Raw genomic sequence first — 27,604 nt, 5'->3', positions numbered from 1 at the left:
GGGCGTTCTTCGGCGAGGTGTTCTTCGGCGCCCGATCTTACTGTAGGATGATAGGGGAAAATCCCTCACCACGTTTTCATGTACAGTTCATTTCCTCTAATCTGAACTCTCCAGATCCTGGCAAACCCATCTGTGGAGCATATTGCTCACCTCTCTCACGTCGGAAGAAGTGGCTTTCGACGAGAAAATTGCATGAAAATTGTTTGCTTGCGGACAATAAGGATGAAGGGTCCGGCGTAATGTGCAGGAACGTGTCCCAATATGGCTGAATAGGGGGACTATGTAATGTAAAATAAACGTGGTGCGGCCTGGCGCCTTTCGTTCAGGGGTTACTACTATATAGACAATAGAAGTATTACAGCCGTCTGCTCACAGATCACTCAAGGAGACTTCTTGCAGGTTTTGGAGTCTGCTCACAGATCACTCAAGGAGACTTCTTGCAGGTTTTGGAGTCTGCTCACAGATCACTCAAGGAGGCTTCTTGCAGGTTTTGGAGTCTGCTCACAGATCACTCAAGGAGACTTCTTGCAGGTTTTGGAGGAAATGCCATATACATGTGTACATTCCATCTTTTTTTTTGGATAGTGGACAACTACCCGCCCCCCCCCCCCCCCCTCCCCTAAACACACACACCAATCCGCAAATTCTCACTTAGTGTAATTACCAAGACTGGTTTCATTTGATGGACGATTTTTATCGAAGTCCATATCTGGGTACCAGTTTACAATGGTTCTGGTCAGATTTTGAATATGTTATTCTCTATGAATGTGTCCCAAGAATTTTTGATTGCACTGAGCTGAAAAAATAATAATTATCTCAAATTTGGTGTTTTCAAGTTTTTTTATGATATTTGATTTGCATTGATTTAAATTGGCAACCAGAGCAGGCCAATGGGGCGATGACAGTGCACCTACTGTGAAGAAGCAAATGAATGGAAGATGACAAAGCAGAAGTACAAGATCTTGCATCTAAACCCTTGAATTTTGTGAAACCTTGCGACCGTTAAGCTACGCAGTCAATCAGGCATCTTATAGCCAATCGAAGGAAGTGCATATTGAGACTGAAGAAGCCCTAGTGGTAATTCAAAGAACTTCTAATCATGTCCTTCGTAAGATGTACTGCTTGTCACTGTTTTTTTTGCATTAGATTTCTGGAAAACAACCAAATTACCAGCCTGCCTGTAGACATTTTCAAAGACCAGCGTAATCTTCAAACTCTGTAAGTATTTTCAAAGACCAGCGTAATCTTCAAACTCTGTAAGTATTTTCAAAGACCAGCGTAATCTTCAAACTCTGTAAGTATTTTCAAAGACCAGCGTAATCTTCAAACTCTGTAAGTATTTTCAAAGACCAGCGTAATCTTCAAACTCTGTAAGTATTTTCAAAGACCAGCGTAATCTTCAAACTCTGTAAGTATTTTCAAAGACCAGCGTAATCTTCAAACTCTGTAAGTATTTTCAAAGACCAGCGTAATCTTCAAACTCTGTAAGTATTTTCAGTTAAAAGTGCCCCTCCCCACCCCGGCCACCCGTTCCCACCAAACTCTCTGAAAAACCCTTTTTATTTATTTATTTTCACTATTTTCACATACCCAGCTCGAAAAAAATATTGAACGACAATGGTACAGAAACTAGGACAAGCGTGACTCCCGATGAGCAGGCGCTGCACTGAGACGCAGCAGTGATGGTGAAGTATTGATGGCTCGGCCAACCTGACGTCTCGGCATCACGGTCATAAACACGTCCCCAAAAAACAACAGATAGAACTCTGCAGGTCATAAAAATAAGGGAAGGTAAGACTTAAAACCAGCGAGTGTGCCCGAGAAATTATGATACTATGTAGACGAGAACAGCATCATAGCGACTCGACTGCCCAGAGCCAGTTTGTGCTTCGTAGATGGCGATAAAAGGTCGTTTAAATGATTGCATTCCCTTGCTGTTGGAAGGCTGGGACAGAAGAGTGGCAGTGAAAGAGTTCCAATTGGTAATGCTGCAGTGTAGGAACGAGCGCTTCAGTGCCAGCGGGGCAGATGCAGGCAGCTGGTGTTGGAGCTGGTAGTCATAGCCAATGAAACCATCGAGCTTGCTGCGAGTTATTGGGCTGGTAGAGGGGATATGGCGTGGTGGTAAAACAGAGAGCATCTGCGGCGAACCAGGCAGGTAATGCAGCCTGTGCAGGCAGGTATGCGAGCCAATAGTACGGCGGATGGCCAGGCTAGGTAGGTGTGCACGAGGGCCGATAACCTGAAGTGCGCGGCGCTGAACATTGTTCAGTCGCTGGAGGTGACTCTGCGCAGCTCCCATCCACACAAGAGGCATGTACTCCATGATTGGTCGTAATAACGCCTTAAATACTGTCATTACGGCATATTGACCTGAAAAAGACAAAAATAGTATGGACCTGCTGGGGTGGGCGTTCGCTGGTAAGTGGGCGTTTGCAGTGGACTTTACAGTAAAATATGTACATGTACGCCGAGCTTTGCGGACTACCCGTCACTATCTCGTCTGCCCTGGGATACCTGGTAAAGGCTGATTCACTTGCATCTTCTGCTGCATGTACTGTATCAGTGTGATAAAACTACTTCAGAAGTAAGTTACTTTGAAGAATGCGAGTTCGAGCATACACTATTGTATTGTTATGATTTCCTTGCTTTCACTGAAAGCACCGTCTTTATGACCTCCGAGCCCTTTACCATGCAGACCACCGGCACTGATCAGGTGCATTGCAGGTTCTACACAATTGTGTAACCTACATATTAGAACTGCGGTACAATCGTGTAGTTATGCCCCCACCCCTCAAAGGATGCCAAATTATGCTCCCAAGTTTTCAACCCCCAAATTATGCCAATAATTATGCCGGCATAATCGGCCGGTGCCTTTTATACAGGCGCAACTAGTCGCACTAGAGGGACCCGAGTTTCCGAAAGTCTCTGTTCGCCAGCTGAAGTCCTCCTGCGACATCGAAGTATGCCTCACCAATTTTAAACGCTTCATGATTACGTACAGAGTGCCCACCTCTAGTTGGGTGGCTCTCCTTAGCCCCCACCTCAGCGGTTCTGCTCTCCAGCCATATGTTGGGATGCCTGTGGAATCCGGACGGGACTTTGAGCTTCTGAAAAGCCAGATCCTCCGCCGGTATCCGTATTAGCTTGCTGTTGTTCTTGTCATTGCCTTTGCCACTTCCGTCACCACCGCCTCCTCTATCGTTATCGTTGTCGTTGTTCTCATCATCTTTAATTTCGTCTTCCTTGGCCACACTGGCCCACACTATTACATGAAGTAGGCAGAATTTTTGGACCGATGCTCCGAAACCGACCCCGGCATGAAATTGGTCGACTGGGTGGTACTAAAGTGGGCTAGGCATAAGCCGTCACATTTGTCGTCTCCAGCATTGTTGTAGTCATCGTTGTTGTCATTGACCTAGTCGTCATCGTCAAAATATATTAATATTTGAAGTTGTAGTGCAATCAGTAGGTAACGACTTCTTTTTTTGCAAAGTTGCTGAACCTGGAAGTTTATTAGTTATCATTGTCAAGAGTCGCGGCGATGACATACTTCGGCTTGCCATTTGCTCTTTCAAACCCTCCCTTCTCTTTTGCTATGGCTGATCATGGTGCATAATTGTTTGTTATTCCTTGCATGTGTTATATTCTTGCCTCTCAGGACACTTCAGCAGAATCGGTTCACACTTTCAGAGGACTTGTGTAGCTTTGTGTTTGTGCTGCCACTCAGTGCCAGTGCTACGAATGGTTATGTTAAAGTTGACCAGAATGTTCTCAACTACGTCACCAATAGTGAGTTCCATCATTTTCTGCCAATCACCACTTTCCAGTGACTGCGACCAAATATTGAAATTGTCACATTGACACACCTCAGAATATCGCACCTTGCTCCCCCTTATGTTCTGGCTGCCCGTTTTGGATCCATCAGTTGCCTGATGATCGTAGTAATACGTGAAACTCAGAGTTGTGACAAAGCTTCTAAACTCTCTCTTGTGAAATTGTCACATGAGGCATCGGCAGCAAGAACCAGGGTCCTGGCGATTTTTCAAAATGCCAATATTTGCGAAAAACCGAACCAATGTCGTTTTTTAGTCACCGCGATCAAAGCGGAAAGACTTCTTGCGATATCGCTTTGAAAGTGCTTTCCTCTTGGTGGCTTCGCTATAATTTGTTGTCATTGCAGTTGTAGTTTATCCGCGAAGCACTTGGGACGTCCAGGTAGGCGTTTTCAGCCCCCATGGAGGCGTTTGTGCTCTGGGTAGCGTCTGCAAATCATGCGCTGAAAAGAGAGCGGAACAAATAATTTCTTGGCGGAACGATCCCGTCACGAATTCTTGATGGAGCACGAGCGACTAGAATATTTGGCAGCTGGATCTCCAGAGATACTCCGCTGCCTGTGATAGTCCCCGCAAGAAGAATCAGGTGAAAGTGAAGAGGTTTCGCTCAGATGATACGCCATCAGCGGAGGCAGCGAAGACGACGAGTTTGAGCGTTCCGTGACACGAAGTGGCGATGCGGACAGCAGCGCTGAGAGTGACGAACGAGATTCAGTACTCCGCGACGACTATTCGCAGCTGGATAAGTTGGTGAGAGATACGGAGACAGCCCTGAATGAACTGAACCTTACTTGATACAAGATATTGTGTGAATAAAATTGTTGCAAGTATACATGCACGCTTGCGGTGCGCATGAAAATAAAATGTCACAGTATTATACATGTATCTACGAGCTGCTGTGCGTAGGAGAGCAAGACATGCTTGGCGGATGTATCTGGCTTGGCCTAGCATGCATATCTAGTCTTGTAATAAGTTGCAGATTCTTCCCAGCCATGTAAAACTTCAATATATTCATGCTTTCCTTGAACGTGAGTTGGTCCTCTTTGGCATTGAAAATGCACGTTCCAATGTGGAGCTCCATTTTGGAAGTCATATTTCACGTTCTAGATTGAAAACCATATAAACATGAAAAGTAAAAAAATGTATTTACATGTTTTCCTTTCTGCCCTGCAGACCTAATCCAAGTTGACCTCTCAATATCGCATATAACCAGGACCAGAGTCAGTGCTAATGTCTCACTGAGCAACATCAGCAGCATAAGCAAATTGTGTGTTAACTACACCCGCACTCACCTGGCAAGCGTTTCATCACTGGGAGCAACAAATACAATCTGCACGAACAACATCACTGGCACTTTGGATATCACATCTATCGACACAAATGCGACGTACTCATTATTTGCTTATGGCTTAGGTCCTGGTGACAGCATCAAATACTGCAAATCACCATCCACAACAATCCAAATCCGTGAGTCGTTCTGTTATGTAGTTTTTATCGACATTTACACCATCACTAGTGCAAGCAGCACACATGTGCAATTGTAAAAAGGGTTTTACATGACAGGCACATGTTCATATACGTTTTGCTGCGAGAGATTCACAAGGAACCCGACAGTGTGGATTCACACAGCTGCACTCGTGCATTTCCAGATGATTTTCCGCGCAGTTGACATCGAAGTTGCATGTTCTCAGCAAGAAGACGAAATAGCTGTGTAGTACATCCAGTGGGAGATTTCTCTGTTGCGCTATCAGCTATTAGTTTCACTTTTCAGCCAGGATTCCCCACTTTTAACAGGTGAAAGTATCGCTACAACGATCCGATGCATGTTGATTGACCTATTGTGTGAATTACCTATTGGGTATCAGGGGCGTCACACACGGTACGACCACTACGACCATGGTCGTACCACTTTTCGTCCAGGCTGGTCCACCCAATTCATCCGAAAAAGCAATAAAAAAATTCAAGGATCTTCGGACTTGTACAAAACATCGCAACTGTTACTTTCATTGCAAGGAGCATACAGACTTGATGCCTAGCACTAGCACTAGCAGCTAGCTATTGCCCAAGACTCAAGGCGGCTATCCATTACGATAGGCGGTTGCAGTCACGGTTAGAGACAACCAGACAATGGATTCCTCACGGACGCATTCACTGCAAACTAAAAATTTCCAAGATCTACCATGTTACAATGGCGATCAGCACGTCAAGAGACACTACATGTATGTCACTTGTCAGCTACAACATAATAATTCTTTCCACAACGACACCTACCTAGTACATCTGCCTCCTGACGATCTACTGCAAGCGGATTCGAAAATGCATTACACCCGCGAACGCAGGGCTTGTCAACGGAAAAGGGAAGCGCTTCATTCTCTGAAGCTGAAAAGTGTTTGGACTGCTCCATGGCGGCAGAATATTCTGCAGCTGTTCACCGACACGACCCGCTTCACCTATATTATAACGATTTATGATCGTTTCGTTCCCCAAGTTTTCTGGTAGCAGCAACAAGAATTTCGTCCGCGACGACAGGACGAAAGTCTCTCGCAAACTAAAGTCCTGTTGCCACGAAGACAGAGAAGATTCCGCAAGCGCTTTCTTCTGCTTCCATTGTTGTAGCTCTCCGGTCCACTGGCAGATCTTTCAATCCCACCGAACAAAAACAAAGGATCTTCTAAAAAACAACTAAAATAATTACTTCGCGACAGTCCAGGCCGGACGTGTACATAGTGTACGCGACGCGGCAGACTTTTGCAGGACACGACATACGTTTTTGCATAGCCGCTGACGCTAGAACGCGCAGCACGCTTGTACTTCGGATTTTGCGATTTTTTCGAGGGCAATGGCCCTGAATCATTGAATGGGTTCCATTTGCCTTGCTTGGCTACCTACGATATACAGAAAATACGAAAAATCCATGAGAAGTATGTTTTTGGAGCTGGAGTGGGGTTGTCTAATAAGTGCTAGGGGAACCCTCCTTTGCGGCTGTAGAGTGCTAAAACGTGGCCTGTTAGCCGAAAAATCCTTATTTTTTCCTCCGGAGGGCACCCCCGACCCCCCCCCCCCCCCGTCGTGCCACTCCCAGCAACACTGTGACGCCCCTGGGTATATTGCCGTCACTGAGTATATCAGGTACGTTTTCTTCCTTTTCCATCTCATTCATGCATTTCCCTGATAGTTATCTATCAACAGTGAGATTAGATTCTTGAATTCTCGTTTCCAATGCAGCTGGAGCAACTTGCCCGACACCAACTGTTCTCAATGGTATTCTCGTACCGTCGCCATTTCCCAACAGGATCGGTAGTAACTACACTGTGACGTGTAACACAGGATATGTCATGCTTGGACAGTCATTTATCACATGCAATGACAGCCAGCAATGGTCTCCTGCAGTCCCAACGTGTCATTTAGGTAAGGCTGCGTTCACACAACAACGATTGACAACGATTTGCGTTTACGACAACGAAGTACGACCGAAACGGAACGAAGTCGTTGCTTTTACTACTATTGCTTACACGACAATGCCCTAAAAACGATACCTAAACCAAATGAAATGGAAACCCACTTCAAAGCGTTTTGAATCGTTTCAAAACGTTTTCGTTCTCGCGTAAACGGTGAAAACAGTGAAAACGATTGGAAACGGAGCGCGGGACAATATTTCCAACTCTTGCGTCCGCCAGCACCTGCCAACTCCAACTAACGTGTTACTTCCCGCCCTTGCGCCAATCCAGCACGTGCTAACTCCAGCCTGATCGCCCGTTTTCCCTTTTCGTGTAAACGGTTCAAGACGATTTGTCGTTCTGGTGTGAACGGTTTACAAACGATTCTAGGCCGGCGCGTTTTCGCTCCGTTTCGTTTCGTCTCCGTGTAAACGCAGCCTAAGACTCTGGAGCAGGTCGCTTGAGTGGATGACAGTGGGAGTTGACCTGTTGTGGTGAGTTCCGACGACATTAGTTGTTAATCAAGGTGAAGGAGGGAGAAGGTTCTGCGGTGATCCTGGAATGTGTTACGCTTTGATTGTTCTATGGCACATGGCAGGGTAGTGTTGCCTTTTGTTGGGTGCTGTTCGAACTTAGAAACAAAAGACCTGTGTTGAACTGTATGTGAAAGCAAAACAGCGGCAAAAAACGCGGTTCTGCTGTAGATTTTGTCATTCCATGGCATAGCAGCTCAAGGGTGATAATGAGGCTTAATTAAAATTGGGCATAGCAAAAGGTCATGGTGTTTTCAGGTATCAAGAATGTGACAAGGTCTTGACTTAGGGCTAAGTCGATAGCACATCTCATTCTCCGGATAACGTATGATACTCTGGGCTGTAGTTTCCAGGATAAATATAAAATTCTAACTGAAGAGCCTAACTCGTGAAACAGGTTTCGGTACACTTGACTAAACCTTTCTTTTACTTGCAGATATCAACGAATGTACTGCTGGTACGCACGGCTGCTCAATGAACACGACGTGCTTCAACACCCCGGATAGTTACACCTGTGGGTGCTACGAGGGATTTCGCAACAGATCAGCAGTAAATCTGTGTTCAGGTACGAACCGCTGTAAGCTGCCTAATACTTGCAAGAGTACAAGAGTACATAATAGCACAGTTGAACATCGATTATCCGCACATCGACTATCCGACCATTCGATTATCTGTAACAGTTTTTTTGGGCGACGTGCCGTAGAGTACGCACTGTGCACGTAGTGAGCCATTCAAAAAATACGAAAATTTTGAAAAGTAAAAAGTAAAAAGGTCGTGCGGCTAGTAATAACTACTGAAAGTGTGTGAGTGACAGTTTTTTCTTATCGAGAACATTTGCCTTATCTGAACACCGCCTGACAGTTGTCTGCCCAGAGGTGGTCGGATAATCGATGTTCAACTGTACATAAGAGTACTTGCACAGAGTTATGTACTCTTGATACTAGCAAGAGTATACCCCCCCCCCCCCCTAAGAGTGTGCAACTCCTGATACCCTTACGCCGACGGCGAAAACTCACACCAAGTGGTGCAGTGTCGCAGTTGCTCCTTTCCAGCCCGTTTTTAGCGAGCAGCGGAGTAGTAAATGAACACTCTCTGACAGAAACTCAATGCGTGTATACAAATCCCCAGCATTATCACGGCAGATATTCGGATTGCGCCCACGCTACCCTTCATTTGTACGTATAGTACGTTTCAAAAAGATTTTGCTTTTAAAAAGTCTGTTTACCGTAGTTCCGCGCATATAAGCCCATGGGCTAATATATGAAATAATGCATTTTCCGGGAAAATAAATCAGTAATAATGATTCGTTTTTAGCCCTGGGCCTATATTCGAATTTTGAAGGCAGCTGGCACGCGAAAAAGTACAAGTCGGTGCGCGGTTGTCCGCCTACCATAGGTACCGGTACTGGTAATGTAGTCTGCACTGACATGCTGTACTACGGTGTTTGGGTCTGTTTATTAGCCCAGGGGCCTATAAGCGGAGGTGAGCTTATATCCGGATATGGGCCCATGGGCTTATATGCGCGGAACTACGGTATACAAGATAGATTGGAAGCTTTGCCACAACTCTGGGTTTCACGTATAATCACGATCATCAGTTGCCTGATGGTTCCAAAACGGGCAGCCTGAACATAAGGGGGAGCAAGGTGGGAAATTCCGAGGGTATTCTAGGCGACGCGTATCATAGCGCAAGAGTCAGGTGCAGGCATGAAGTTGCCAAGTCTTCGACTTGGGGCTATGCAGGAGCAGTTCCGCCGTGAATGATATACTGAAGTAGAATAGAGCTGGGGTCTTAAATGCCAAATCCACACATGCCAACACCATTACACATACACACCTAAACTTTCTCCCTTTTCTCACATACACATACGCTCACACGCGCTTACACGTACACACACACACACACACACACACACACACACACACATACACACACACACACTCATTCTCTAAACCTCACCCACCCCCCACCCACCCACAAACACACACACATACACTCATACACACACATTCTCTCTCTCTGTCACACACTTACACACACGCGTACGCCCACAATACTCATCCGTTCATTACCACACCTACAACACACATACTTGCACCCGCACTTATCCAATCACCCACACGCACTCTCTTTCGCACGCATGCACACAAACACACACACTCACAATGCCCGCGCACATTCACTCACTCACTCACTCACACACACACACACACACACACACACACACACACACACACACACACACACACACACACACACACACACACACACACACACACACACACACACACACACACACACACACACACAAAATAGGCAGCAGGACTACCAGCTAGATTCCCGTGACCTTGCGGACAAACGTACGGAGGTAGAAGTTGTTTTCATGGCGACATTTGCACACAAGGCCCTTAAACGTATGAAGATAGGGCGAAATTTCGACAACAATACATAGAAGGGATGGGTAGGGCATGGCAAATTGCTCTGTGAAGGGTTGAGAACAATAGAACCAGCAGTTAAGGAATTAGGATTTCGGCCAGGTTTCTAGCCTTTTTCATGGTTTACACTGTACCCCCGAAGCCAGTATCGATGTTTTTTTGAAAACCCATGATTAATCCCCTCCTTTTGGCCTTATGGTTGTGAATGCTGTCTGCTGATCATGATTTTGTGGGTTCAAATCCCAGCCTATCTTCAAATCACACTTTTTTCATTGTTTCAGTGGTGATCAAGCACCAAACGACTTGTTGTTGTTGGAGCTCGCACTTCCTGCCGAACTGACTGACGTTTGATAGGCTTACGCCATGTGAACACACCCACAACACTGAAACGGTGTGAGTGAATTCATTGCGCTGTAGCTACGTGTTGAATACACCGGCACATCAATCGATTTCTTGTTGAGAATTATTTTTTATGAAAAAAGTTCAAGCCAGCCAATTTATTTGAGTTACGGAGTCAACCCCGTCTTCTATCACCTTTCACAGGCGTCTGCTTTTCTCTAAATGTCGTCGAAGTCACACGGATAGCTTTGCCAAGTCATGGTCTTGAGAATGAGTCCGTGTCCATGTCGTTTTCGCCACATGGTGAGAGTACATGGCATTCCAGCCCAAAAATCCACGAAACAAATTGGGACCCATGCCGCGCTTCAGTATTCGACACGTCCCCTCTGAGACTGGTGAGTCCATATCGAGGAAGTACTCGTTTGTTGGAAACCAGACGTACATGTACCGACGTGAGTGAGTTGTCATAATATTTTTTCATGCTTTCGCGCGGAATATTTCTTCGAGTTCACAGCGAGATTTTCCAGGCAGCTTATATGGTAAGACGGCAAACTCCACGGGTGATTGCCAGGATTGCTAATCTTTTTGAAACTGACTCTAGTACGAACGTATCTGAGACAGGTGATGTGCGTTTTTGCCGTGGGAGACCCCATCTATAGAGTTTCACACTCTTGGGGGGGGGGGGGGGGAGGGGGGTATAATCGCGATACTTTTATTCACGCCGTATTAAGGTCCGCTTTTTCAAGTGAAGAGCGTAAAATGAGTACAAGCAATAGAACATAATATCAAAGTTCAACATGAGGTGTTCCAATTGTAAATACTGAAATGCTCTATGTGACAAGTGCTACGTTTGCAAGTAGATGTAGGTGGTTTGTCCAACCACTGATACAACCACACACATCGACCTGTAATCCAAGCACATTGTTCTATCCAAGAGTGAGTTACGTAGCAAGGGGCGTACCCATCATGTTATTAGGTTTGTTGTAGCGACATAACTATAGTACATCGAGTCTTGTACAATTTCGAAACGTAAAACCTTGACTGATGGAGAATTACCAGCTGCTACCTGCGAGTACTGGTCGATGTTGCTCATAAGGAATTTATCCGTGACGTAGAAGTTCTAGCTATAATTATTATATGAGTGTCGCTAAGATCTTGCTGAGCGTTGCGTTATCCAGGGAATGTTGGTTGGTTGATCGGTTGGTATATTCTACTTTTCTTCGAAACTCCAGAATGAACAGGCATTGCTGCCTTCTTGCCTAGACAAGTGGATTTTCGAAGCTCTCTCAAAAAGACGAAGAAAAGAAATAAATATTACATGAGAGTGTGAAGCATGCAATTTTATAAGAGAAATATTTCATGAGGGTGTGACGCATGCATGGTGAGAGAGGAGAGATAGATAGATAGAAATAAACCGAGACATAGAGAGAGAGAGAGAGAGAGAGAGAGAGAGAGAGAGAGAGATGAAGAGAGAGAGAAAGAGGAGAGATAGAGAGAGACGGCTTTCTTGCCTTGACAAAAGAATTGTCCAAGCTCTCACAAAATGACCAAGTGAATGTATGTTCCATATTGATTTGATACGAAAGAGTTTACTTCCCACAATGGAGGGACCGCTTTCCGCTGACTTGACTCCATACTTGAGTCAAGTAACTTGACTGACTCACGATTGCCATCCAGAGCACATGAGAAGACCATCGAGCCTTCAACAGTGCTAAAACAATTGTCTATGGTATGGTATGGTATGTGTATTGTCTTACGTGATTGATTTCTCACTTCAGCATGCGTGGCACCTTGGCAGCAATTAGCGCCCGGATCTCGGTACTGTGGATTACTTTTGCATACTTCCTACAATTACGACCAGGCAAGAAGTGTATGCGCATCTCAAGCTGGTGGAGATACATGGTTGCCTAGGATCTACACAGCTGAGGAAAATCAACACATCAGTCAGTTTGTCAATAGTGGCCGGGTTTGGATCGGCGGTGACTCGTTGACAGTAAGTCAGTGATGTCCGCTAGGATTATGAGTGAAGAAGCTTTATACCGGAGTTAAAATTGACCAGCACAGCTCTTGAAACATCCACTACTCCATTACTGTGTCTTCGTGTTTGTCGTTGTTTCTTTCAAAACCCCTAATATTTTGTATGGATGTGCACACAGTATAAAAATAATTGAAAAAAACATGACGAACATCTTAGTGGCGAAGCATAGCGTGCAAATGACTACAGCCACGGGATTGTGACTTTTATCCCATTCTTTCTTACCTTCTTTCAAACGTTTTAACGTTTAAAAAAGTTTTTTTGAGAACGTACACGGTGACCGATATTTCCTGCATCCAAAAGGCGGCAGTGGTCATATTCTTTCCCCGTCGCCTTTGTATACCTCGCGGAAGCATGTTACGCAATTCCAGATTGGCCTCAAGGAGCAGAAATAACGATTTCAAAAACTGGTAATGAAGTAAACAACGGTATGTCTCAAAGGTCATTGACTGGTCGTTGGCAGCCAAAATACATTTCAAGTAATTGGAACACAGTCTACAAGTAACTTTGGTGTCTCTCAATGGATTTGAGTGAAATGTTCACCACACACTCCTGCCACTATGCTGGCCCTCTGGACATGATTTAAAAGTTCTTGCGCCTCACTGACAGGCTTTCCAGGCCGGAAAAACTCAAATTCCGGCATAGTGTCACGGTGTGCGAGCCACCCAGAATCCAAAAAATGCATTTACAATTTTTTCACATTTTCTTGCCCATTCTGTCCGTGCGCGGGATCCAAACCTAAAAAAAGTCCAGAAGCAGACATGGGTGGTGGGATAGGGCCCCTCAACGTTGCCCTGGAATCTGTCACAACGGCATGAGTGGGCATATTCTCACAGACTCCCACAGACCCAAGTCAATTTTTGATTTTTTTAGGTTTAGGGAGTGCTACGAGGCCGTACCTTTGATACAACATCCAGTGCTGGGACCTCCATAGCAAGCTATTTCCACAGCGCTGCACACCAAATCCAGGATACCCTCAAAAATCGGAAAAGGCTACCACTCACGTTCCACTATTGCCTAGTACTGAGTCCTACCTGACTTCTTGACACGACTCAAACTTGCCAAAGTCACTAAATCAACGTTAACTACAATAATCAAGCCACATATCTGCAAGGTTACGCGGCAAAAGTCCTTTGCCCGCCGCCGTGCAGCCCAATACATAGCTAAAAAATGTGATTTTTGGACTTGGAGCAAAATTTGGAACAAAATTCTGCACACTTTCGCGTGTTTCCATGATACGACAAGTTGCGCGCAGTCTGCTCACATTCAAATACAGTGCTGCCAAAAATGACAGCGTGCAACAAAAAATCTTTCCTTGCAAAGGAATATTTTCGGCTATAACTCTTGAATGGCTGGTCAGATCGAGACACAATTTTCAGGAATTTTGCAGCTATTCATGCTCTTTTAACTGATGTAGCACTCGATATGAATTTACAAATTCGATTTTCAGGGATTTTATGACCAGTCGGCCCCCTTAAAGCGAAACTTCCCCCAAAAATCAAAAATTCATGGTCTGTAGAGTTTCGGGAGCTGAGTCGAATGGTGAAGCACTTTGATCCGACCAAGCGTTCTTGAGATATATCAGTTTCAAATTGCCCTTTTTTGGGTCCGTGCCGTCCCGTCACAAAGCCGTAATGTCATTGAGACTTGGTGATCCTTTGGCCAGGTCCAGAAAAACTGGGATTTCGCATCTTCTTTCTGTTTGCCCATGGAAGGACAGAGAGCTGTTCCTGTAATGCAGTCATGAGACACCACAGTAGGGCAAACGCACTCAATATGCTACTGTGCTGCTAGAGTGCACACCGAACTTGGTTGGTACACAGCTGTGTGAAGCACAAGAGAACGTCTCAGCATTCTGTAAAGTGATAATGCAAAAGGTGAGAGTGTATTTCGCCACAATACGAGTTGAGGTGCAGTCCACTTATGTGAGATAAAGCATACGTGAACCGATACACATTGCACTACTCGCACGGAGATAATGCTAGCCATGTTACCCAGCAAACTCCATGTAGAGGACACGGTTTCAAATAGGACATAGGTTGCAAACCGGAATGGTCTAAATATTCACTTTCTCTCGTAGCATTTTGATTAGAAAACGTATGTCACAGTGAGACTAGGATGTGTTTTACTCAGCGCCAAAATTCCATGGCTCTGCGATGACCAGAAGCGCCATACCAAGCATTTGAGTTTATGACGTGTTGCCTCCCACTGCGACTTGAGTTTTACGTCTTTTGAAAAATCAACTTCTTGTCGCAGGTAAACAGCGGCTCGCCTCTCGCCAATAAAGAACCGTATACCAATGAAAACTGATGGAAGCACACACAAGGCTTATTGGTACTCTGTACTGGCCATCGTGGAGCCATAGCAATTACCTAATTTCAGACCCAGAGTGAATTTGATGGGCCCTCAAAAACCTATCCGGTTTGGAGACACCTCTGTAAACGTCAAAAATTGAGGGCAACTTGGAGGCAACGGGCCAACACAAAGGAGGGGCTCAGATCGATCGACTCTGGCCTCAGAGCAAACGTCAACATGCCAGCTTCCTTCCACAAACATATTTCGAGTGAACAATCCATACCGATGATCGGATTGCGTCTACACAATTTTGCTGTCAACCCGTTCCGGTATCGAACCGTCGCCTCTACAGGAAGGAGTACGAGTGAGGAGACTATTGAGTGGGAACAGAAAATTCACACAATTTAGGATATGAAGAGAAAGACTCTAATTGTGAGCATTACGGAAGACTATACTGTGAAAACACTTACGAATTGTTAGGCTTGTCTGAGATGCTTTGGCTGCAGCTTCATTTCGAAATAGCCCCGCTAACCGGTCGCCAGGTGTTGGTGATGGAGAGAGACGACTACAATTGCAGTCATTTCCGCTTCATCCGCATTTACAGTCCGAATGGAAGCAACCGCTTTCCTTTCCTGAACATTTCGGCTCTTGCCCGAAGCCAAACATTTTCAGTTCAGGCTCTGAGCTTTCAATCTCGTCTGATAATTCGGAATCGCTCATGGTGAGGACGTCTTGTCAGAACGATTTCTTTCAAATACCAAAATACCTGTACGTCTGAGCTTGGCCAAAGCAGGCTAGTCTCAGTGACGTAGAAGAGCGCTTTGGGGGCGTGTCGCGGCCACATGACGTCATGGCGCGTTCCCCGAAAGTACCATTTCCCCCGAAGACATCTCAGGAACGCTTGGTCCGATCAAATTGGGACCTTCACCATTTGACTCAGCGTCCAAAACTCTACTACGGACCATGGCATTTTGATTTTTGCGGGAAGTTCCCCTTTAACGTATAATTATCTGAGTTGTGTTCCATTATTTTTGTAATGTGTTTAAGACGTTCCCCAACTTTCAGTGGCGAGATACGAAAGAGCGTATACAGTATACTGATTGGGGAGGCTCAGATCCAGATCTGTTTGGTCCAGACTGCATTCTGAAGATTGGTCAATGGTTTGACCACATCTGCCATGCACAGGAACCTGTCCTGTGTGTAAGGGGTGAGTATGTCTTCCCCACACTAAATAGGGATAATTTTAACCTTAGTTTGACCAATTTTCCCCAAAGGGAACATTTGGCCCATGAATGGTATACATCTCACAGTGCAGTGCAGAGTCAACATCTCACAGTGCCTAAAATTCCCTCTCACAGTATGGCGGGCGCCGCATGTCTTTCTATGTCCCTCTGTATGACATAGAATGCGACATTGTCTTACTGTGCTCGTCTGTTTGTCTCACTGTGCCGTTCTGCATACATACCAGTACCATTGAGCATGTCTCACTGTGCCATGATGTATGTCGGTCCAGTATTGGTGAGATGTAACCTTGTATGCATTTTTCTTACAAGATTTCCCATTGCATATTGTGTGCTGTCAAAGTGATACGGAAAAAAAGAAAGTGACCGAAAGGCGTTTAGCCAGTCTTGGTCACGCAGATGAGATGTTGTGCAGTTTGATATAGTGAATATTGTTACGAGGTACTTTGTCTTGGAAATGCCGCTTGCGGAGTTGGTTCTACGTAATCTCTAGCCATCTTGCAGCTTCCTCTGTAGACAGTAGTTGGGAGGACATTTCCATTCCCAAGGCACTGCAAAGGACCGAACCAATTTTTGTTGTTGTGATAAGCTGTGAATGCGGTTAAAGTTGAGGCCCAATGATGCCCAACACGGTTGTACTGTAAGTATTCTGCATTTTAAGAACATTTGAAAGTAAATTTTTCTTTGACCTCCACAGACATGCCAGCATGCACTTTACCAGTCATACGCAATGCGGCACTGTCCGTTTCGGAATTTTACATCGGCAGAACTGTCATGGTAACTTGTAACCCTGGGTACCTCATGGTTGGCAGTAGCAGTATAACGTGCAACGATAGTCTTCAATGGTATCCCGAACCGCCAACATGCTATGAAGGTAAGATCCAAGTCCTTTTTGAATAAATCCACAACCCAACAAATCAAAAATTGGAAATGTTTGGTATCCATGCGAATTCCAGTTCACTCCGTACACCATCAGTCTGTATATTAAATAATGGAGCTGAGGCTTTCACTTCCTTTTTTTCGAAAACTTGAACCTTCCAGATCGGAAGGCCTTTGGCCGCACGTTGGTATAATGTTCAGGAAATAGGTGACATTTCTTTGTGTGTCTCGGCTCTGTGCCATTCGTGTGACTCGTGGTCACACATCACAGAGGTTGAAAATGAAGGTAATTGAATGGGTCTTCCAAAACGTTTGTGAACAGGACCTTTGGAGGCCATGTTTCTCTGATCGATGCTGACTTTTTTTACAAATAATCTACGTGGAGATAATAATTTTAATATAGCTATGAATAGGATGAAGGCCGCAGACATCACGCAACTACGTTACTTGTTCGACATGTATGACTGTGTATTTTATAACAAAAATATTATTGAAACCCAGAATCGATTTTCTCGTTCCTATCGTCAGTGGGAACAAATACGGAACTAAAGGATACAACAAAAGAAACTGAAGTTAAGTACTGTAATAGAAAGTTGTTAGAAATAACTGAATGCTGAATTGTTTATTACTTTTGACTCAACTCAATGTCACAGCAAATGAAAGCAGCTCCAGTATGGGGAGCAACTCCAGAGATGAGGGCGACACCCAGCTATCGCAAAATTATGAAAAAATGGGTAGAATGGAACAGGGAGTAAAGCAAAGCACTATAATAATACTATTTTGCTCATCCCTCCGATGAATTCAAAACCTGGATGTGCTCCGTGTTGGGTGACGTCAGCTTTGTCTACCGTCCGCTGTGCACAGATATTAACGAGTGCGTCGATGGAACACATAACTGCACGATGAACTCAACGTGTACAAACACTGTGGCGAGTTACACGTGTGGCTGCTATGCGGGATTTCTCAATAGGTCAACCGGGAATCTTTGCTCAGGTAGGCAATGGTGAAATTTGGGCGTAAGAACCTTGCAACTGTTTAGAAGTAGTTGGAGATAGATGTAATTGATAGATGGAGATAGTGGATAGTTGGATCCAACAGCCATTGCTGTTGGTCTGTGCTCCATAGATGTGTTGGAGCTAGGTGGCAGGTCGTCGAATATCTCAGTACCCTGTGAGTTTTGCCGTATTGTAGCATTATCTGGCTGTATATCATTATCTCGTTACCTTGTTGGACTGTTAGTCATAACCCGAACATTTTGATCCTTTCTATACAGCAATGGGAAGGTTCAAAATGTTCCAACAGGTTGGTGGCGTTGCTGCGGATGCGGAAAACTCTGCCTCTGGCCGCGTCGCACGCGAACCATGAATTATATTTTTATTTTCATACAGGAATGATGTTTCCACTGGTTTTTCATTTTTTTCATTATTGAATGTCCCTCTAGCATGTGTGGCCCCGTGGCACCAGCTAGCACCAGGTTCGCGGTACTGTGGCCGGGTACTGCCAGGCACGTACCACTACATTCCAGCCACCGACGCATGCCAGTCCCAACTGGGTGGTGATACCTGGTTACCGAGGGTGTACAGCCAAAAGGACAATAATGATCTGGTTCTGTACGCTACGAGATGGATATGGTTTTCCGAAGCACATTGGAATGTAAGTGCATAAGTGCTAGCAGTGGTGATCAACTTGGCCGTAAAGTTTAATTCCAGTTTAAGGCCCAGAATAACCCTACTTCTAAATCAGAGTGAATTAGAAAGGGCCAGTCAATTCAGGCCCTTTTCACAGGGGAATTCCGGTGAAAATTTAAATTTGAGATTCGATAGAGTTTCGGGCGCTGAGTCGTTTGGCGTAGAGCGTGTCTTCGAGTAAGCGTTCTTGAGATGTTTCCGTTCGAAAAACTGAGTGTTGGGCGCTGCGCCATGACATCATGCGGCCGCGTCACACCCTCCGCAACATCAGAGCGTGCAGGTAAGTGAAAAGGAGTGCGTGCAAGCAATAGTGTCAAGGCTATTTCAAATGATTTGGCGACGGATAGTAGGTGGTGCAAGAGACTCTGAAGACTTTAATCCTTGTGAGAGTAAGAATGCAGCCATGGCTGACCTTCAAGAGTTTGGTCTGGGGCTGTGAACCTCGGTATTCTGCCGAAGAAATGGCTGCGCGGGCCGGTCAAGAGCGAGCGCTGCTGCGTTGTCGACTGATGAAGAACCAGCACATATTGTAGAGGAGGCTGATATTGTTATCAGATCGCACTGCTGCCACAGTGAGGAAACGTCGTGCATGGAGGTATCTGAGGGACGACCCATCTCACGCTGATCGGCAGTCAGCTTACCAAGATGCACGGCTCTCAACGATTACCTGTCTCCAAACTGCCAAGAGTGCTTTCAGGGCGAAACTGAGACAGAAAGTGACCTCAAAGCAGCTGCCACCCAGGTTGCGCACCGTCAAGCATGCCTCTGGCAATGTGCGTAGTCAATCTGTTCCGACATTACGTGATCCCGATGGACGTGAGTACACAGCCAGTGCAGACAAAGCAGAATGCATGACCCACAATTTTGAAAGCAAATGCAGTCTCGGCGAAGACCTGGCAGCCCCATTCCCATAATGTCAGGCCTATAACTAACCAGGCTCTATCGGATGTCCGTTTCCGCGTGGCTACTTTTGAACGTACCCTTCGCCAGCTCAGCCCATCAAAGGCAACCGGGCCGGATGGGATACCCGCACGAGTGTTGAAAACCTGCTCTGCTGAACTGGCGCAACCTCTTTCTACACTGTTTACCCGATGCTTCCTAACTGGGATACAGCACAGGACATGGAAAGTTGGCTACATAGTACCTAAATTCAAACGGAAATCAAAGTCTCTACCCTCCAATTACCCTCCAGTATCGCTCTTGTGCATTCTGTCCAAGGCGATGGAGACAATCATCAACAGAAAAATCACAAATTTCTTCGAGTCGAATAACATCTTCTCCACAAGACAGTTTGCATTTCGCCAAGGTCATAGTGCAGCCGACCTATTTACCAGCCTCCACCACCAGTGGCTGCATACAGCCGGGCAGAAAGGCGCAGCACGCATACTCGCCATTGACATAGTACGCTTGATCGTGTATCAAACCCCAGTGTGCTACACAAGTTCATCATATATGGCCTACGTGGGCAACTGGCCAACTGCACGAGTCGCTCAGCAGCTACCTCAATGAACGCTATCTTTGTATTGTATTTGTATTTATGGATTCTCCACAGGCCTTAGCTTAAATTGAGGGAGTCTCCGTATCTTGAAGTGATCATTTGTGGCCTGACATTCTCCAGGCTCTCAATCCAGGCTGGAGTCCCCCAGAGCAGCATACTGTGCCTGACTCACTTCCTCGTACATGTATACATGAACAACTACGAGGACCACGTTCCAGCCGGTGTGGACCTAGCCTCGTTCGCAGACGACACTACGCTGTATGCTAACATCAACCCCATCACCCAAGAAGACACCGCCCAAGCCCTCCAGCTAGCAGTCAACAACATCTCCCTCCTCTGGGGTCAAGAATTGAACCAGCCAAATCCCAGGCACTAACTGTCAGCTTCCACCGCACCCAATGGGACATGCCACCGATTGATTTCAACGGATCTAACGTGACGGAACAAGAGAAGCTCAAAATCTTGGGCATCAGTTTCGATGGGCAGCTTACCTTCGGCCGCCACCTTCGTTCCGTATCCCTCCGGGCAACACAGCGACTTGGCGCTTTGTGTAAGGCTTTCCACCTGTTAGACGTGCCCGATGATATCCAAGCCTACAAAGCCTTTGTGCGCCCAGTGATGGAGTACTGCCCCATTGTCTGGATAGGAGCGGCCCCATCCCATGTTGCAAGACTCGACCGCGTGCAAGCCCCATTGTGTTGGCTGTCGAACCTTGCTCTTCGTCGGATGGTTGGAGCACTTTGCCTCCTTTAAAAGATGCATTGTCCGGATGCACATCATCTTCTACAGAGGATGTTGCCACCCAGTAGCCCCAACACAGGACAGTCCACTCAACCTGTAGTACGTTTTAGAGATGTAGTGCCCAAGCACACCAACTGGCAAATGAACTTACTATGTTCTTCCATAGCCACTTCCAGGCTAAACCTTCACCATCATTTTATTGGGTCGTCATCCCGTTTGAATGTGCGAAGTGAAATAGAAACCAACCAACCAACCAACCAACTTCCAATCCCTTCACGAAACAACCTGTGTCGAGCCTATCCTCACGCAGTTGTCCCCGTCTGGAACCAGCTGCCCGCCGGAGTCTTCTCTGGTCCATTCTGCACCAAGAACTTGCAACATTTCAAAGTTGCACATGACCATCTCTAAGTGTGACCATCATAATAATATCTGCCTCACCCCTTGACTGTATTATCATTATTATTATTATTCCCGTAGCTATGCAGAAGACGTTACTTTAGTAACGTTTGGCGCTAGCCAGGGTCCACACAGCTTTAATTTGGTGTTTGTTTGTGTGTTTGTTTGTTTGTGTCACGCCTGGCGCTATCCGTATCTCACGGCAAAAAAGCATAGGATGTTATAAATTTTTCAATTCTCCCATATTTTTTTCAGGCATATCCTGGGATTCGAACCCGCACTATCGCCCTACATGCATTCCCCCATACACTTCGCATTCATGCCCATTCTTTCAAGTTGCTTCACGTTATTATCTTGCGTTTGAAAGCCCTATTTGAATTATTGCGGGCAGCTGTATGTGGCCAGCTGTGTTTGATGGTACGGTACGGTACGGGAGACGGTGTCGTATTACCCTCGATCGTACCTGTCCCGTACCTATCCCCTACCGTACCGTGCCATCAAAGACGGCTGGCCACATTGCATATTCAAATAGGGCTTTCAAATGCAAGATCACAATGTGAAACAACTTGGAAGAATTAGTATGTATGCGAAGTGTATCGGGGGATACATGCAGGGTGCGCGATAGTGCGGGTTCGAATCCCAGGTTATGTCTCAAAAAAAAGGATTTTGTTAAAGAATTTTTAACATCCCTATGCTTTTTTTTGTCTAGGTCATCAAGGCAAAACAGCATAGCGTAGGGCCCTGAGCTTCCAAGCTCTCTCGTTATTGTAGAAAAGGTTTGTTGTCTGATGATTGGTTCACCCATGAAACTCTGAGTCACAACGGAATTAATTTGCCAAGGTTTTCATTGTGTGCCTTTGTGTATTGTAGAAAAGGAAAAAGGACATATCGAAACGAGTTTTAAAGAGTAACTCTCCACCACTGTAACTAGATACTATATACAGACAGAAGGTGCAACAACTAGGCACAAAACTGACGAGTACTGAGACATTTGACGTCCTGACACCTAGCTTCAACACATCTCCGTAGCGCTAACTGACAGCCTTCCAACTCGGAAGGTTCAAGGTTATGGAGAGACCAAAGAGGGGAAGGTAAGCACAACGAAAACGAGCACAAGCTACAGTCCCAACGGAACAAAGAATGTCGATTGTTACTGGACGATGACGAGACCAGTAGGATACTTAACAAAGCGGTCTAACTACAATTCGAAGCAGCAAAGCAGCACACCACGACTTGGGTGGTTCAGAAATATCAAAGATAAGTACAGAAGGGGGAAGCGTTGCGAAAACGAATTGTACAAGTAATTATTAGAAAGGAAAAGGACATATGGAAACGAGTTAAGAGTAACTCTCCACCACTGTAACTAGATACTATATACAGTCAGAAAGTGCAACAACTAGGCACAAATTTGACAGAGTACTGAGACATTCGACGTCCTGACACCTAGCTTCAACACATCTCCGTAGCGCTAACCGACAGCCTTCCAACTTGGAAGATTCAAGGTTATGTGGTTAGGTGATGGAGAGTTACTCCTAACTCGTTTCCATATGTCCTTTTCCTTTCTACTTATATTATTGGCTCAATACCCGAGTTACAAGTAATTAGTATTATTATTAGGAAATTTGAGGCCACATGCCACGTAATGCTCTTTTCTCTCCGAAACTCAACACTTTTGAAAAATTCTCCGTGAAGTCCAAATTTGAAATTGCAATTAGTATTATTATTATTATAATTATTATTATTCTTGAATCGTTTGCAGGCAACCTGCCTACACTCAAGAGAGCACTGCATTTCACACAAATCCATTGGTATCGTTACAACGTTTCGGTCTTATGACCATCATCAGGAATGAAGTGGACATGGAAAGAACAGCAGTATAAGAAGGAGGCAAGCAAGCAAAGCGCGGTACATAGTGACAGCGCGCGTAGAGAAATGCAAAGCACGTCATGGCGGGTGTGCATTACTACATGTACATGACAACACAAGCACAAACGGCGAGGAAAGTAGATACTGCGCTACAGCAGTGATACAAGCTCAGTTCCAGTCTCACACCACCAGTGCTAGTGAGGTGTGTAGAGGCCCGCGCCACTCGCAGTAAATAACAGCTGTATTCAAAGCCGGTGTCATATAGTAGAATGACCCCGTAGTGGAAGGCCCCCCCCCCCCCCCCCCCCGGTCATTGTACTATATAGTAGATTGCCCCCGGGGTCACTCTACTATATGAGCCGCAATCAGCGAAAACGACCCTTAGAGATTTCGTAATTTTTTCGAGAAAAAGGTCGATTTGTGACGTTCAACGATTTTTTGATCGCGCTGTTCGCAACGACTTCTTGAACTCCTTGCTTGAAGTAATTTATTTTGAAGTTGAAGGGGTGTCGAGTGGCGACTCCAGTGTTCCTTGATCTTGTTGCGATGGCTGCGGACGCCAGAGCTGTTCGCAGAGTACACACGGCAGTCATTGTCTACAGCTAGCTCGAGCCTGGTGGGGAGTGGATGCTGAAGTAGCCGCTGAAGTTCAGAATGAGGATGAAACGTTCTTTGGTTCCGACATCGATGTCGACAGCGAGGCGGATCGCAGCCGCCATCTCCTGCTGTGATGCGGCTCAAGGTGGCCTATGACTCATCAGAGTCGGAAGATGAGGAGTCGTCACCTGAGATAAATTCTGAGTCTGGGGCTAGTGACGGCAGCGACGTCGTGTCTTCAGCTGCGGAGGAAGAAATGGAAGACGAGATTGCGGAACGACTCCACGCAGGATGAAGCTGCGAATATGTCGATCATCTCTCCGCACTCATTAGCTATTCTTTGTCATTATAGCTGCTTACTTCACTATTTCAAAAGTATTCAAGCTGCCCACCTACCTTCGAATGCTGAATATTCATTGTACACATACATCGTATACATACATTGCACCAATCTGGAGTACATATTGTATATTGGTATATACACCCGTTTAGAATCGGAATATTGAACTTTTTCTTGGCGGAGGTCCTTCAGTAGATGTGGTTCAACAAATTTCTAACCAAAAAGGAATTTTGAAAATGTTGACCCTAAGGGCTGTTTTCGCTGGTTGAGGCCCATATAGTACAACGACCCCCCTCGGCCGCTATTTTAGTAGAGGTCCGTGAACTCCTGAACTCCTGAATAATCCAAAAGGAGCAAGGAGCACACAGAAAACGCAAAGGAACACTGAACTTGCAAACTTTCTTCCAACTCCAAAACAAAAACAATCCAACACAAGGTGGGATGTTCATGTCTCCTAAAGAGGAAAAGTGCGCGACCTATGTACAAATGTTGTGGACTTTTCACCACATATCCCCACAATCAAGAGTACATAACCCCGGACTCTTGCCACAATCCATAATGTCCACGTGGAATCTGTGGTGTAAACTCCATCCCTTTCTACCTGCACGTGCGAAACGACAAGTCTGGTGGACTCTGTAGTAGAATGACAAGGGGGCAATCTACTATATAGTAGAACGACCCCCCGGTCATTGTACTATATGTTGGACTCAGTAGAGCGTCCAGCCCCTATATGATGTCCAACCCCTATATAGAGTCCATTGGTCCAAAATCCACTGTACAGAGTCCAAACTTGGAATCAACTGTGAGCTCAAAGTTTAGATGGACATCACTCCCTGTATAGAGTCCAGCCAATTGGCTTCACCCCTATATAGAGTCCATTGGTCCAAAATCAACTGTATGGAGTCCAAACTTTGAAATCAACTATAAGGAGTCTTTATGTGGACAACACTCCTTGTATAAAGTCCAGCCAATTAGGCATCCCCTATCCAGAGTTCGAAATTAGACAAAGGATCTGCTGTAAGCAGTGAATATTAACCAGAAAACGGCCTCTCCCTTTAATCCTTTACATCATTCACTTCTCAAGATAAAAAATAAGTATTGAGGCGCCACTGCAGCCACTTCATTACATGAAAAACCCTACAAACACCATCCTCAAATCAAGTGGTCTTTTCGCAGACACTGCAAATTACAATATCTCAATCATGTAGTGTTGCCAAATTATTGTGCACGCACACACACACATGCACATACCCACACAACGCCAAGAAAATACCTAGAAAAAAACCAAGAATCGAAAGAGAATAATGGAGAGCCAAGGATTAATTATTTGTTTTCAAATTATTGTGCACGCGCACACACACAAACACACACACACACACACACACACACACACACACACACACACACAAACTTATACAACGCCAGGAAAACACCAAGAAAAGAGTAGAGACACAATACACACGCAACTCCAACAGCCATGCAAACGTCCACCCATTTACACGTAAAGTCAAGAGGGATAACAAATAATTATACGAAACGAATGCATACGTGGGCGGATGCGCGCACGTTTACATACGTGTAGTAGCGTAAGAGAGTAACATAGTGCAGTAGTCAGCATAATACTAGGACATGCTGAGAGTGCAATAGCAAGCTTCACCATTGCTCATGGCCATGCAAATGTTCAGCAGCACTCAGTTCCGCAATCTTCTGAAGATCAGCACACCTGCAACAAATAGATAGCACAAGGATACGCGTATTACCGTAATGATGCATGGAAGCACACAACTACCAAGTTCTCAACGAATGTAATGCTCAATGAAAATCCATCCACTCAAAGACCTGTGAACAGGTGACGGTGGGGACAATAATCTATTAGCAATACGAGGAATACTGTAAGACATGTATAATATTACGAGGAAGCAAATCTAACGTTTTAACGGATGACATTTCTTCGTTATAATAAGATCCGTTGAGGCCGTACTGATTCATATTATGCTATGTGTGGATATGGCAGAATACTGCAAGATCGTTAACATTATCTTCTCGTTAACCTATGAATTTTTGGACAATCGTTAAATTTGCGACTCGTTATAATAACATGTCTTACAGTAAGATCCTTTGTGCACACTCAAGATGCACAGACACACCACCATACATGTAGTGTACACAGTGTTTCACTTCACTGCAACTAAATTGAAATGAGATGATTTGAACAATCTGTACAGCGTTGCCGTCAGTCAGTCTTCCCCAAGATGGAAATGCAATGATTTGTTGTCACGAGGCAGTTTCACTGACACAATGTCATGTTTGTGACATCAAAACGGTTACTTCATGGAATACGAGTACATGTATTAGCTTGAGAAGCTTTTTCTTGTCATCGGCATACGAGAAATCCTCCTCCTCCTCCTACTACTACTACTACTAGTACACTGGCACTGCGTTTGTGGATCCCATTGTATTTGACATCATACTAGAGCCTAGTAGAGGAAGAGTGTCGTGAAGTTCACATAATTATCACAGGGATAAAAATACATTTCTCATGAAATAAAATAATAATTGATGATAGCTAGACGATCGTATGCGTATACAATTGATGCAAAGTCCTTGCAGTCCTTGAGGACTATTACGAAGTGGTTGATTACTTTTAGGGCATTCATTCAAGCAACATCAAACAAACGCGATACGATCCTTGAAAATGGAAAAAAATTCAAGCATAACGACAGAACAGCAAACCAATCGAAACGAGTAAAAGCTTCCTTACCTCAGTCATCGTCCTGCCATGTAGTTGGACAGCCTTTTGACACGGTGGTACAGGCAGCTCTTGTCCAGTCAAACAGGGTATCCTTGTGGCGTCGAACGAAAGAGAGTGTCAGTGTATCTGACTCGTCAGATTGGAACTGTGCTGAACTTTTCTCGTTCTCCGCTTTCTGCTTTCATCCCTCGCTCTGATGAAACCGTTCAAACGCCTTACTGGCAGCAATGGCCAGCCAAACAGGGGATCCTTGTGGCGTCGAACGAAAGAGAGTGTCAGTGTACCTGACTCGTCAGATTTGAACTGTGCTGAACTTTTCTCGTTCTGCAATTTCTGCTTTCATCCCGCGCACTGATGAAACGTCTTCAGAGAACCACAAGACACGTGTCCAGATTTGATTTTGAACGTCTCCTTATCCTCCTTGGTTACCTCGAGACAGATTACTGTCAGCAACTGCACAGCAGAACTGGCAGCCATGGCTGAAGTGAAGAAAGGAATGCGCTGCCACGAGGCAAGCAAAACTGAAAAGGTGTTTGTTCTCTTCAATTAATATTTCGGACACAACACACAGGACGGCGTGACTGGATAAACTGGACTCCTGGACCGTGAATAGGGGACTTGTAGAAAAAGTGTACTCCTTATAGGGGATTGCGCGGCAGGATGAAGCTGATCAAAACTGAGTGGACTCCTGGACTC

The 27,604-nt window shown here is 45.3% G+C and overlaps 1 protein-coding gene across 1 annotated transcript in view; it reads left to right on the top strand.

The window, feature by feature from the left end:
* LOC135829721 (uncharacterized) overlaps window positions 1-27,604 on the top strand; it is a 193,439-nt gene that overhangs the window by 40,133 nt on the left and 125,702 nt on the right. The window contains exons 9-18 of the mRNA XM_065342114.1: window positions 1,147-1,218; window positions 3,662-3,792; window positions 5,010-5,303; window positions 7,062-7,244; window positions 8,243-8,371; window positions 12,359-12,573; window positions 15,958-16,117; window positions 16,849-17,025; window positions 17,895-18,023; window positions 18,472-18,683. Coding sequence (XP_065198186.1) covers window positions 1,147-1,218; window positions 3,662-3,792; window positions 5,010-5,303; window positions 7,062-7,244; window positions 8,243-8,371; window positions 12,359-12,573; window positions 15,958-16,117; window positions 16,849-17,025; window positions 17,895-18,023; window positions 18,472-18,683 — 1,702 coding nt within the window. The remainder of the gene's footprint in view (window positions 1-1,146; window positions 1,219-3,661; window positions 3,793-5,009; window positions 5,304-7,061; window positions 7,245-8,242; window positions 8,372-12,358; window positions 12,574-15,957; window positions 16,118-16,848; window positions 17,026-17,894; window positions 18,024-18,471; window positions 18,684-27,604) is intronic.

This window comes from Sycon ciliatum, chromosome 13 (assembly GCF_964019385.1).
Source record: "Sycon ciliatum chromosome 13, ocSycCili1.1, whole genome shotgun sequence".
In the NCBI taxonomy this organism is placed as follows: domain Eukaryota; kingdom Metazoa; phylum Porifera; class Calcarea; order Leucosolenida; family Sycettidae; genus Sycon; species Sycon ciliatum.
This window is presented reverse-complemented; position numbering and strand designations above follow the sequence as displayed.